Here is a 13011-nt window from a genome sequence, read left to right on the forward strand (position 1 = left end):
GGTTATACACATGGAAGAAGCCTGGAGATACTAGGAGGTATCAGATAGATTATATAATGGTAAGACAGAGATTCAGGAACCAGGTTTTAAATTGTAAGACATTTCCAGGGGCAGATGTGGACTCCGACCACAATCTATTGGTTATGAACTGTAGATTAAAACTGAAGAAGCTGCAAAAAGGTGGGAATTTGAGGAGATGGGACCTGGATAGACTGACTAAACCAGAGGTTGTAGAGAGCTTCAGGGAGACCATTAGGGAACGATTGACAAGAGAGGGAGAAAGAAATACAGTAGACGAAGAATTGATAGCTTTGAGAGACGAAATACTGAAGGTAGCAGGGGTTCAAGTAGGTAAAAAGACGAGGGATAATAGAAATCCTTCGGTAATAGAAGAGATATTGAATTTGATTGATGAAAGGAGAACATACAAAAACGCAGTAAATGAAGCGGGCAAAAAAGAATACAAACGTCTCAAAAATGAGATCGACAGGAAGTGCAAAATGAGGACAAATGTAAGGATGTAGAGGCGCATATCACTAGGGGTAAGATAGACACTGCCTACAGGAAAATTAAAAAGACCTTTGGAGAAAAGAGAACCACTTTCATGAATATCAAGAGCTCAGATGGAAACCCAGTACTAAACAAAGAATGGATATCAGAAAGGTGGAAGGAGTATATAGAGGGTCTATACAAGTGCGGTGTTCTTGACGACAATATTATGGAAATGGAAGAGAATGTAGATGAAGATGAAATAGGAGATATGATACTGAGTGAAGAGTTTGACAGAGCACTGAAAGACCTAATTTGAAACAAGGCCTCGGCAGTAGACAACATTCCATTCCAGGCCTAACAAAACTCTAGCATCTAGTGAGCAAGATGTATGAGACAGGCGAAATACCCTCACAGTTCAAGAAGAATATAATAATTCCATTCCCAAAGAAAGCAGGTGTTGACAGATGTGAAAATTACCGAACTATCAGTTTAATATGCCACGGCTGCAAAATACTAACACGAATTCTTTACAGACGAATGGAAAAACTGGTAGAAGCCGACATCGGGGAAGATCAGTTTGGATTCCGTAGAAATGTTGAAACACGTGAGGCCATACTGACCCTACGACTTACCTTAAAAAATAGATTAAGCAAAGGCAAACCTACGTTTCTAGCATTTGTAGACTTAGTGAAAGCTTTTGACAATGTTGACTGGAATACTCTCTTTCAAATTCTGAGGGTGGCAGGGGTAACATACAGGGAGCGAAAGGCTATTTACAATTTGTACAGAAAGCAGATGGCAGTTATAAGAGTCGAGGGACACGAAAGGGAAGCAGTGGTTGGGAAGGGAGTGAAACAGGGTTGTAGGCTCTCCCCGATGTTATTCAATCTGTATATTGAGCAAGCAGTAAAGGAAACAAAAGAAAAATTCGGGGTAGGAATTAAAATCCATGGAGAAGAAATAAAAATTTTAAGGTTCGCCGATGACATTGTAATTCTGTAAGAGATATCAAAGGACCTGGAAGAGCAGCTGAACGGAATGGAGAGTGTCTTGAAAGGAGGATATAAGATGAATATCAACAAAAGCAAAAGAGGATAATGTAATGTAGTCGAATTAAATCGGGTGATGCTGAGGGAATTAGATTAGGAAATGAGACGCTTAAAGTAGTAAATGAGTTTTGCTATTTGGGGAGCAAAATAACTCATGATGGTCGAAGTGGAGAGGATATAAAATGTAGATTGGCAATGGCAAGGAAAGCGTTTCTGAAGAAGAGAAATTTGTTAACAGCGAGTATAGATTTAAGTGTCAGGAAGTCGTTTCTGAAAGTATTTGTATGAAGTGCAGTCATGTATGGAAGTGAAACGTGGGCGATAGTTTAGAAAAGAAGAGAATAGAATGCTGTAATTTACCGTCTAGTAAGGTCATCCGAAGACCTGTATCAGTTGCAAAGCGATTTAGAAAAGATTGCTGTATGGTGTGGCAGGTGGCAGTTGACGCTAAATAACGAAAAGTGTGAGGTGATCCACATGAGTTCCAAAAGAATACCGTTGGAATTCGATTACCCAATAAATATTACAATTCTCAGGGCTGTCAATTCAACTAAGTACGTGGGTGTTAAAATTACGAACAACTTCAGTTGGAAAGACCACATAGATAATATTGTGGGGAAAGCGAGCCAAAGGTTGCGTTTCACTGGCAGGACACTTAGAAGATGCAACAAGTCCACTAAAGAGACAGTTTACACTACACTCGTTCGTCCTCTGTTAGAATACTGCTGCGCGGTGTGGGATCCTTACCAGGTGGGAATGACGGAGGACATCGAAAGGGTGCAAAAAAGGGCAGCTCGTTTTGTATTATCACGTAATAGGGGAGAGAGTGTGGCAGATATGATACGCGAGTTGGGATGGAATCATTAAAGCAAAGACGTTTTTCGTCGCGGCGAGATCTATTTACTAAATTTCAGTCACCTACTTTCTCTTCCGAATGCGAAAATATTTTGTTGAGCCCAACCTACATAGGTAGGAATGATCATCAAAATAAAATAAGAGAAATCAGAGCTCGAACAGAAAGGCTTGTAGGTTGTCAGGCAAATCCAACACCTTCCATGAAAACCCTGACATGATAAGCAAATCCAGCAGTATGTCACATAGCTCCGAATAAATCGTGACATTAAATTAACCAAAGTAATACGAGTAACGAGTTAGCAAATGGAATACCACAGACTAACAAGAGAATTCCTAAATGAATGTCATACCTTCCCACCGTGAGACAGACGCAGTTCCGAGGGGAGAAAAGAGAACAGAAGCCGAGAGCAGAACCGTGTTAAGCTGGAAGGCCCTACGATAAGGGACGGACGGACACCCACGTCGGCAGCTAACCGCTAGGACCACACCACCCGCAAGTTTTAGCGTGAGACTTTTTCGCGTCTCTATTAATTTGGACCACCCCCCAGCCCATGTTAAAAGATAGAGCCCCCCAGAAGAACAGTATAGATCTTACGATAACGCTAGAAGGACCACACCAGCTGCAAGTTTTAGCGTGAGACTTTTTCGCGTCTCTGTTACGTTGCAAACTTTAAAAACATTGCCCCACCACGAAAAGTATAACGTTTCTCGTTGGATAGACAGAATTTTTGTAGGTGGAGCTTAAGGTTAACATTGAGACCCTGACTGGTCAGATGAAAACACAGCCAGATAGTTTTTTTTTAAACCAGCTTTGGTAAATTGTAGTAAGGAGAAGTTAGGACAGAGTCGCTTCCGAGATATCGAGGTGAGCAGAGCTGTGCTGCCCGCCGCCCCCAGACGAACGCCGACAAGGTAATGAACACACGCGATGCTGCATAACAGAGCATAAAGCTTCACTCAGAACTGCAGAAGTCTCATCTGTTACATCCCCTTTTTGCGTAATACTAGTGTCGATCGTCAATTAAAGCTCATGGTGTTCACATTTGCCACTTGAAGTAAAAATCTGAAACGCGATAATTTTTCTGTTATATAGTTATTGAGAAGCCACATCAGCCACTGTAATTTACGACAAGTTGGATAAGTAATTAAGATAATTGAAGGCCACTGTAGACCATTTTGATTGTTTTCTCTTTTGTGAAACTTAATTTAAATCTAGATTATAGATGTGATATGGCATAGGTCATCCTTCGATCCATTGTAGAACTTGGAAACCCATTCAGCGAATATTCGTTCACATTTTTGTTGAACGCAGTCGGTTTTTACCCTCCTGTATTAAAACATTTCCTTTTATCAATAGTGCAATATATAAACAATGTTTTGTGAGTAGAATAAAATTTCCAATTGTAAACTTAACTGCTTTTTTCGACGTTATTTTACCAGCTAACTAAAAATAGGAAAGCCTTGAAGCCCTTTCACTAAATTTAGTTAGTATTAAGATTCTTTTACAGGGAGTCCAGTGGAGCTGACGCTGAAATCATTAAGTATTTGGTTATATCATCGCTAGTCTCACTGAACTCTTCTGAATTCTACATGTCATGTGTCGTCTGGCGTCTCCTTACCAGCAACAGGTCCCAGGTTCAAACTAGTCAATTCCCTAAAAAAACACGCTCAGAGCGTCGTTGCGTGAAAGTGGTAGGGAGACATGATATAGAACAAACAGACACCACGCAGAACGTTAGAGGTTTAGGTGTCCGTTTTTCGGGAGTGGAATGGTAGAGAGGTAGTATGATTGTGGTTCGATAAACCCTCTGCCAAGCACTTAAATGTGAATTGCAGAGTAATCATGTAGATGTAGATGTAGAATAGAAGCTTTCGAAATGTGGTGCTATTGAAGAATGTTGAAGATTAGATGGGTAGATCACATAACTAATGGAGAGGTATTGAATAGAATTGGGGATAAGAGAAATTTGTGGCACAACTTGACAAGACGAAGGGATCGGTTGGTAGGACATATTCTGAGGCGTCAAGGGATCAAAAATTTAGAACTGGAGGGCAGCGTGGAGGGTAAAAATTGTATAGGGAGGCCAAGAGATGAATACACTAAACAGATTCAGAAGGATGTAGGTTGCAGTAGGTACTGGGCGATGGAGCTTGCACAGGATAGAGTAGCATGGAGAGCTGCATCAAACCAGTCTCTGGACTTAAGACAACAACAACAATTAAAACCTTATGACTTCGCCTCGTATTGGTGTTTAAAACAGTTTTTGTTTATAAATTACAAAGCATGCATTTTCATCCTCATTGCCAACACGATGCCTTTCACTGAAACTAGGTAAACTAAAAGTCAAGGGAACCATAACTGAGCCGGCAAGGATGGTCGAGCGGTTCTAGGCGCTTCAGTCTGGAACCGCGCGACCGCTACGGTTGCAGGTTCGAATCCTGCCTCGGGCATGGATGTGTGTGATGTCCTTAGGTTAGTTAGGTTTAAGTAGCTCTATGTTGTAGGGGGCTGACGACCTCAGCTGTTAAGTCCCATAGTGCTCAGAACCATTTGAACCATTTTTTGAACCATAACTGAATTTACAATGAAATGAACACCTATAGCTGCTTACAGGCGATGACATACGTCAACGGGGACAGATGAGAATGTGTGCCCCGACCGGGACTCCAACCCGTGATCTCCTGCTTACATGCCAGGCGCTCTACCCATCTGAGCCACCGAGGACACAGAGGATAGCGCGACTGCAGGGATTTATCTCTGGCACGCCTCCCGCGAAACCCACATTCTCAACGTATTGTCCCGTACTACATTCGTAGTGCCCCCGCCCATTATACTCATTACTCGCGGCGCGTTCCCGATTCCCGTAAGAGTTCGGGCACTGTTTGTGGTTTCGCACAGAAGAAGATGATGGTCAAGTGGCCGGTGAGCCTTAACTATACATATACTAAGATGGTATCTGTTCTTTCGGACGTGTCGGACGTGTCCGAAAGAACAGATACCATCTTACTATAACTGAATTTGTCTCGGGCGATTTAGGGAAACCTTGGAAAACCTAAATATAGATGGCAGGTTGGGGATCTGAACCGCCGCCGAACAGAATGCGAGTGCTGCGTGCTGACCGCGACTACTGTGTCTGTGTGCAGGGAGCTGGAGTCTCCGACGGGCCGCAGGAACTCCTGCCTGGGCTCGCCGTGCTGGATGGCCCCGGAGCTGATCAGCAGCTGCTCGGGAGTCGCCGCGTCGGAGGCCGGCGAGGAGGGCGGCTACGACAACAGGGTCGACGTCTGGGCCATAGGTGAGTCTCTGGCCGCTCTGTAGCTGCAGAAAACTCTCAGAGCAGTACCTGTGTCTCCAACAACACACGCTTCTGATATTCTTCACGGGTTTGCAGCCGGATCATGTCGTCGTTCAAACACAATATTTCGGTGGACCAGCTGGCCGGCATCTTCATGTGAGTTAATGCTCGTGCACTGCCTCGCCGGAACTGAATTCCAGCCATTTTTTTTTTTTCACTGCATTTCGATTCCCTCCAAGGGGGGCGAGCTGGCAGCAGCTTATAACGCTGCTCTGCAGCCTACACGCATTTTAAAATGTAAGGAGAAGCTAAGAAACAATAAAAGCAGGCGATAAAACGAGAACTTAAATTGTAAATCGGCGGAAAATTGGGGAAAGTTAAAACATACAGCAAAGGGTTGGCAAAGCGAATAAAAATACACAGGATGCAGACAGGTAACATAGTAGACAGAGAATTAAAAAAAACATGGCGACAGTCTGGTTTCTGTTCGCAAGAGATATAAAATCACACCCAGCAACAGTATGATGGCCGTTCGCAACACTTCGGAAAACTGAACACTCACTGTAAACACTGCACTAAAATGTCTGCACAAAGAGGGCACACTATAGCCTAGGGCAGATGGGGGGTGGACCTGGAGAGATGAGGGGGAAAACAAAGAGGGAGGAGAGGAAAAGCGAAAGGGGGGCAACCAAAGGAGGGAGAGGACTCATAAGGGGGGGGGGGGGAAGGGCCGGGCAGACGCGAGAGGGAAAAGGCGGAGGAGGGAAATGCAGAAGGACTCAGGGGAGAGAAGGGGGGCAGAGAGAGGGTAGGTGGAGAAAAAAAGAGGATGGAAGGGGGGGAGAGGGAGCCCAAGAAAAGGATGGGGGAAAGGAGGGGGGGTGAGGATCAGAGTTGATAGGAGAGATAAATGGAGGGAGAGAGGGTATCATCCGGGAGGGGGAGTTGATGGAAGCCACTGTGGGAAAAGAGACGATGGGTGTAGAGATGGAGGTTAGGGGGGACACAACAGTGAAGACGTGGCAGGGGGCGGGGATGGGAGAGGAGAGGAGCAACCAGGGGGTGAGGGGGATCAAGGCGGCGGGAGGTGTAGAGTATGCTGATATGTTCGAGGAACAGGAGCAGATGGGGGAAAGGAATGAGGTCATAGAGGATCCGCGTGGGGGACGGGAGGCGTAAATTCCAGCCTCAATGACGGAAACCTTTATACACCACGGACAGAGCACCGCGCATGCGCGAGATGGTGGGCAGCGCCTCCTGGCGGCAAGTAGACACGCGGCGCGCCGGTGGGAGAAGACGACAGAAACGATAAATCGCAGCAGCACTAGTTCATGCGACCAGCTGTCATCCACCACACCAACGTACTGGAGTTTTGCGGACTCTGGTGAAAAGAGCTTATGCCATTTATGACGCAGAACATTTGAAAGAAGAACTTGATCGTTTGAAGGTTGTCTTTAAACAGAATAGATATACGGAACAACAAACACGCCGTGCTCTTCAGTTTGGTCCATCACGCGAGCCAGTAGAGGATACTTTTGAAGCTGTTGCTTATTTACCCTTTGCGGGAAGTATATCATCCAAAATTTCAAGAATTTTAGGAAAATATGATATTAAAAGTGCTTTTACGCCAGTGGCCAAGACTAAAGCCCTTCTTGGCTCAGCTAAAGATGATTTGGGCTTGAGGAGGCCCGGGGTTTATGAAATTCAGTGTCACTGTGGTAAGAAGTATATGAGTCAAACTATTCAGAACCGGTGTGTGGAACATCATCGGCACATTCAGTTGTTCCCGCCTGAGAAGTCGGCAGTAACGGAACACTGCGTTAGCGAAGGACACAGGATGATGTATGACATGACACAATTGATCGTTGCTGCTTCTTGCTATTGGGAATGGGTTCTTAAAGAATCCATTGAAATTAGATTATCATGTAACAGGGACAAAGGTTTTCCTCTAAGTAAGATATGGAATCCGAATTTGCCCGACATTAAACAACAACGGTCTTCTTTTCGATCACTGGATTCTTCCAACTAGTGCTATTGCGATTTATCGTTTCTGCCGTCTTCTCCCACCGGCGCGCTGCGTGTCTACTTGCCGCCAGAAGGCGCTGCCCATCATCTCGCGCACGCGCGGTGCTCTGTTCATGGTGTATAAAGGTTTCCGTCGTTGTGGCTGGAATTCAGGTCCTGCAAGGCAGTGCACGAGCAGTAACTCACCTGGACGACGACATGATCCGGCTGCAAACCCGTGAAGAATATCAGCAGTTATTACGCCGGGAAAGTCTACGGGAAAAGACAACACTCGCTTCCTTTGCATGTCCACATAAACGTCTAGCCCTTACCCATCGAGAGGAATTCACTCTGTTCTAAAACATCAACAGTAGATGATTCATCTTTCTTTGTACATGTTTGCTTCGCCAGTTAGTTAGTTACACCATCCGTGATTCAGATTTGCGACATTTTGCTGCATGTGCTATGTATTCTGGGACATTAGACAGGTCTGTAACAGTAAAGTAATAAGAATTACCTGTATTCCAACACCGACATAACCACCATTGCTACCGCCATACAGCAGCACTGCTCTGTCTCTACATCTACATCTACATCCATACTCCGCAAGCCACCTGACCGTGTGCGGCGGAGGGTAGTTTGAGTACCTGTATCGTTTCTCCCTTCTATTCCAGTCTCGTATTGTTCATGGAAAGAAAGATTGTCGGTATGCCTCTGTGTGGGCTGTAATCTCTCTGATTTTATCCTCATGGTCTCTTCGCGCGATATACGTAGGAGGGAGCAATATACTGCTTGACTCCTCAGTGCAGGTACGTTCTCGAAACTGCAACAAAAGCCCGTACCGAGGTACTAAGCGTATCTCTTGTAGAGTCTTCCACTGGAGTTTATCTATCATCTCCGTTACGCCTTCGCGATTACTAAATGATCCTGTAACGAAGCGCGCTGCTTTCCGTTGTATCTTCTCTATCTCTTCTATCAACCCTATCTGGTACGGATCCCACACCGGTGAGCAGTATTCAAGCAGTGGGCGAACAAGTGTACTGTAACATACTTCCTTTGTTTTCGGACTGCATTTCCTTAGGATTCTTCCAATGAATCTCAGTCTGGCATCTGTTTTGCCGACGATTAATTTTATATGGTCATTCCCTTTTTAATCACTCCAATGCCTACTTCCAGATAATTTATGGAATTAACTGCTTCCAGTTGCTGCCCTGCTGTATTGTAGCTAAATGATAAAGGATCCTTCTTTCTATGTATTCGCAGCACATTACACTTGTCTACATTCAGATCCAATTGTCAGTCCCTGCACCATGCGTCAATTCGTTGCAGATTCTCCTGCATTTCAGTACAATTTTCCACTGTTACAACCTCTCGATATACTACAGCATTATACGCAAAAAGCCTCAGTGAACTTCCGATGTTATCCACTCTGCTGGAGTAGTTGTTATTCTTCCTGTTTTACTGCCCATATTAATATGTATCGCTAAAACGATTATCAACCAATTTGGGACCACTCAGTCTGTCATGCTGAATAGCGCCTCCATCTCCATCTCAGGGCTGTTTTCCACGTTTTTTACCACGTAATACTCCCAGGGATGCTGGACGAAACTTTTATTCATCTTTGACAATTTTCTCTTCTTGATTTCTATTCCCGTGAGCACTTAAAATTCCACTTTAAACGTAATATTCTTTGTAACAGGAATCAACCGTCAGCACTGAGCGTTGCATAAAAGACACGACGTGCAGTGTTTTGGGCTGACTCCAGCTACACATTGCAGCGACGAAATTGTAGTTATACACACATCAAAAAATGTCTTGCATCACCTGGGTTCCGGAACCTGTACAGAAAATTGGAGTAGAGACCAACACAAATATCGTTTCCGCCCTTTTTATTGCTCATGAAAACCACACAATGCATGTTGTACCACCATACGGAGAGACCTTCAGAGATGGTGGCCCAGATTGTTGCACGTACCGGTACCTCTAATACGCAGTAGCACGTCCTCTTGCATTGATGCATGACTGTATCCATCGTGGCACACTATCCACAAGTTCATCAAGGTTGGTTGGTACAGATTGTCCCACTCCTCAACGGCGATTCGGCGTAGATTCCTCAGAGTGGTTGGTGGGTCACGTCGTCCATAAACAGCCCTTTTCAATCTATCCCCAGGCATGTTCGATAGCGTTCATGTCTGGAGAAGATGCTGGCCACTCTACTTGAGGGATGTCGTTATCCTGAAGGAAGCCATTCAGATGATGTGCACGATGGGAGCGCAAATTGTTATCCATGAAGACGAATGCCTCGCCAATATGCTGCCGATATGGTTGCAATATCGGTCGGAGGAAGGCGTCCACGTATCGTACAGCCGTTACGGCGTCTTCCATGACCACCAGAGGCTCACGTCGGCCGCACATAATGTCAGCCCAAAACAGCAGGGAACCTCCACCTTACTGCACTCGCTGCACAGTGTGACTAAGGCGTTCAGCCTGACCGGATTGCCTCCAAACACGTCTTCGACGATTGTCTGGGCGAAGGCATATGCGACACTCATAGATGAAGAGAAAGTGATGCCAATCCTGAGCGGTCCATTCGGCATGTTGTTGGGTCCATCTAAACCGCACTGCATGGTGTCGTGTTTGCAAGGATGGACCTCGCCATGGACGTCTGGAGTGAAGTTGCTCATCATGCAGACTACTGCTCACAGTCTGAGTCGTAACACGACATCCAGTGGCTGCACGAAAAGCTTTATTCAACATGGTGGCGTTGCTGTCAGGGTTCCTCCGAGCCACAATCCGAAGGTAGCGGTCATCCACTGCAGTAGTAGCCCTTGGGCGGCCTGATCGAGGCATGTCATCGACAGTTCCGGTCTCTCTGTATTTCCCCCATGTCCGAACAACATCGTTTTGGTTCACTCCAAGACGCCTGGACACTTCCCTTGTTGAGAACCCTTCCTGGCACAAAGCAACAATGTGGACACCATCGAACCGCGGTATTGACCGTCTAGGCATGGTTGAACTGCAGTCAACACGAGCCGTGTACCTCCTTCCTCGTGGAAAGCCTGGAACTGATCGGCTGTCGGACACCCTCCGTCTAATAGGTGCTGCTCATGCATGGTTTTTTACATCTTTTGGTGGGTTTAATGACATATCTGAACAGTCAAATCGACTGTGTCTGTGATACAACATCCATAGTCAACGTCTATCTTCTGGAGTTCTCGGAACCGGGGTGATGCAAAACGTTTTTTGATGTGTGTATGTACGAGCTGTAGCCTCCATTGGCGGCAATGCAGGAGCTGGCTCTGGCATCCAGTTAATCGTACAGTTGCCGAATACTGTCCTGGAGTACGCTATACCACACCTGCTCGACCTGCTGGCTTAGTTTTATAAGAGTTATCGGTTGACGAGTCGCACGAGTCACTACTCTTACCATCATATCCCACACGTGTCCGATTGGATACAAGTCCAGAGGCCGTGCTGGCCAAGGAAGTTGTCCACGTCTTGGGGGGAACATTGAGTTTTCCGGGCAGTGTGTGTGTGTGTGAACATTATCCTGTTGGAACAACTCATCACCTTGCTGCTCCAAGAACAGCAGAAGAACGGGTCTAAAAACAGTCTGCATGTACCGTGCACTTTTCAGCGTCCCTCCAGAAACACCAAAGGCTTATCACACCCGAGACCATAAAGCCTGCGGTAGGTCCAGTGTATCTTGGACGAATGCACTCTACGACACAGAGCTCACCAGGAGTGTATCGTACGCGCAAACGGCCTTCGCTTGCGTGCAGACAGAATCTACTTTCTTCGCTGGAGACCAGGGCATGCCATTCCATCTTCCAAGTGATCCTCTGACGGCACCAATCGAGCCATGCACGATGATGCCGTAGCGTGAGTAGAAGAGGGTGTGCGTGCCTGTTATCCCACTATTAATAATTGATTCGCAACAGTTCGTGGCAACACGTCTGGGCTCACAAGCCCTCTTATCTGTGCTGTGGTAGCTGTACGATCTGCCACTGTTGCCCATACAATACGAGGATCCTGGCGGGCGTCTGTGCTGCATGGGAGTCAAGAACCTTGTCTATGAGTGTGAGAAGGTTCACGTGCACATTGATACCATCATCGATAACACAAATGACGCAGCAAGTGAAGCTTGTACGGCATATCTCAAAAAGGACCATCTCACTATTCGGAATGCCACAATTTGACCTCTTTCAAACTTGTTCTGTAGGATGTATGAAGCACAGGTGGGTCTTCGTGGCATGGTTGCCTGCTTGCTCCACACATTTGCACCACACTGAGCCTGCCAGCTGCGAGAATTCCATATTAAAGGATAGACAAATATGGTTCTCTGGTAGCTATCTGTTGACGGACGACGATGAAATCATTATCAGTACATCTGCTATCCCTCAGGTTGCATAAGCCGTCATCGGATCAAAATCGATGTCGTCATTCCAGGTGCACTATTTTTTCCGCAAGTGTATATAATGAGGATGCCGATGTTAGTCTCAGTAGAATGACCCCCAAAAGATAACCAGATTAACGGGCAGAATATTATTTGTGGAAACTATAGGACGTGGTGCCTTAACCACAATTTCATCCCCTGTCTCCAGAGAAATGGAGAAATTATAGCTTACCTGAAGATCCTCCTGTCTCACTGTCATCGGTAGAATCGGAAATTGAAGCTGTGACAGGTGTTTCAGCTATAAAATGTACGTATAACAAGTGACAGGGGAAGGCCACAAACAAATAACAGGCAAAAAGTCTATTCAATTTTATATACACATAATGTGTCATTAACTACACTACTGGCCACTAAAATTTCTACACCAAGAAGAAATGCAGATGATAAACGGGTATTCATTGGACAAATATATTGTGCTAGAACTGACATGTGATGACATTTTCACGCAATTTGGGTGCATAGATCCTGAGAATTCAGTACCCAGAACAACCACCTCTGGCCGTAATAACGGCCTTGATATGCCTGGGCATTGAGTCAAACAGAGCTTGGATCGCGTGTACAGGTACAGCTACCCATGCAGCTTCAACACGATACCACAGTTCATCAAGAGTAGTGAATGGCGTATTGTGTCGATCCAGTTGCTCGGCCACCCTTGACATGACGTTTTCAATTGGTGAGAGATCTGGAGAATGTGCTGGCCAGGACAGCAGTCGAACATTTTCTGTATCCAGACAGGCCCGTACGGAACCTGCAACATGCGGTCATGCATTATCCTGCTGAAAAGTAGGGTTCCGCAGGGATCGAATGAAGGATAGAGCCACGGGTCGTAACACATCTGAAATGTAACGTCCACTGCTCA

General features: G+C 45.7%; 1 protein-coding gene across 2 annotated transcripts in view; it reads left to right on the forward strand.

Annotated features, from left to right (window-relative positions):
* The window catches only part of LOC124595918 (neither inactivation nor afterpotential protein C), a 386219-nt gene that overhangs the window by 93024 nt on the left and 280184 nt on the right, over positions 1–13011 (forward strand). For both annotated transcript variants that reach the window (XM_047134827.1, XM_047134829.1), the window contains exon 6: positions 5541–5692. In XM_047134827.1, coding sequence (XP_046990783.1) covers positions 5541–5692 — 152 coding nt within the window. The remainder of the gene's footprint in view (positions 1–5540; positions 5693–13011) is intronic.

The sequence above is a fragment of the Schistocerca americana genome, chromosome 2 (assembly GCF_021461395.2).
Source record: "Schistocerca americana isolate TAMUIC-IGC-003095 chromosome 2, iqSchAmer2.1, whole genome shotgun sequence".
NCBI lineage: Eukaryota > Metazoa > Arthropoda > Insecta > Orthoptera > Acrididae > Schistocerca > Schistocerca americana.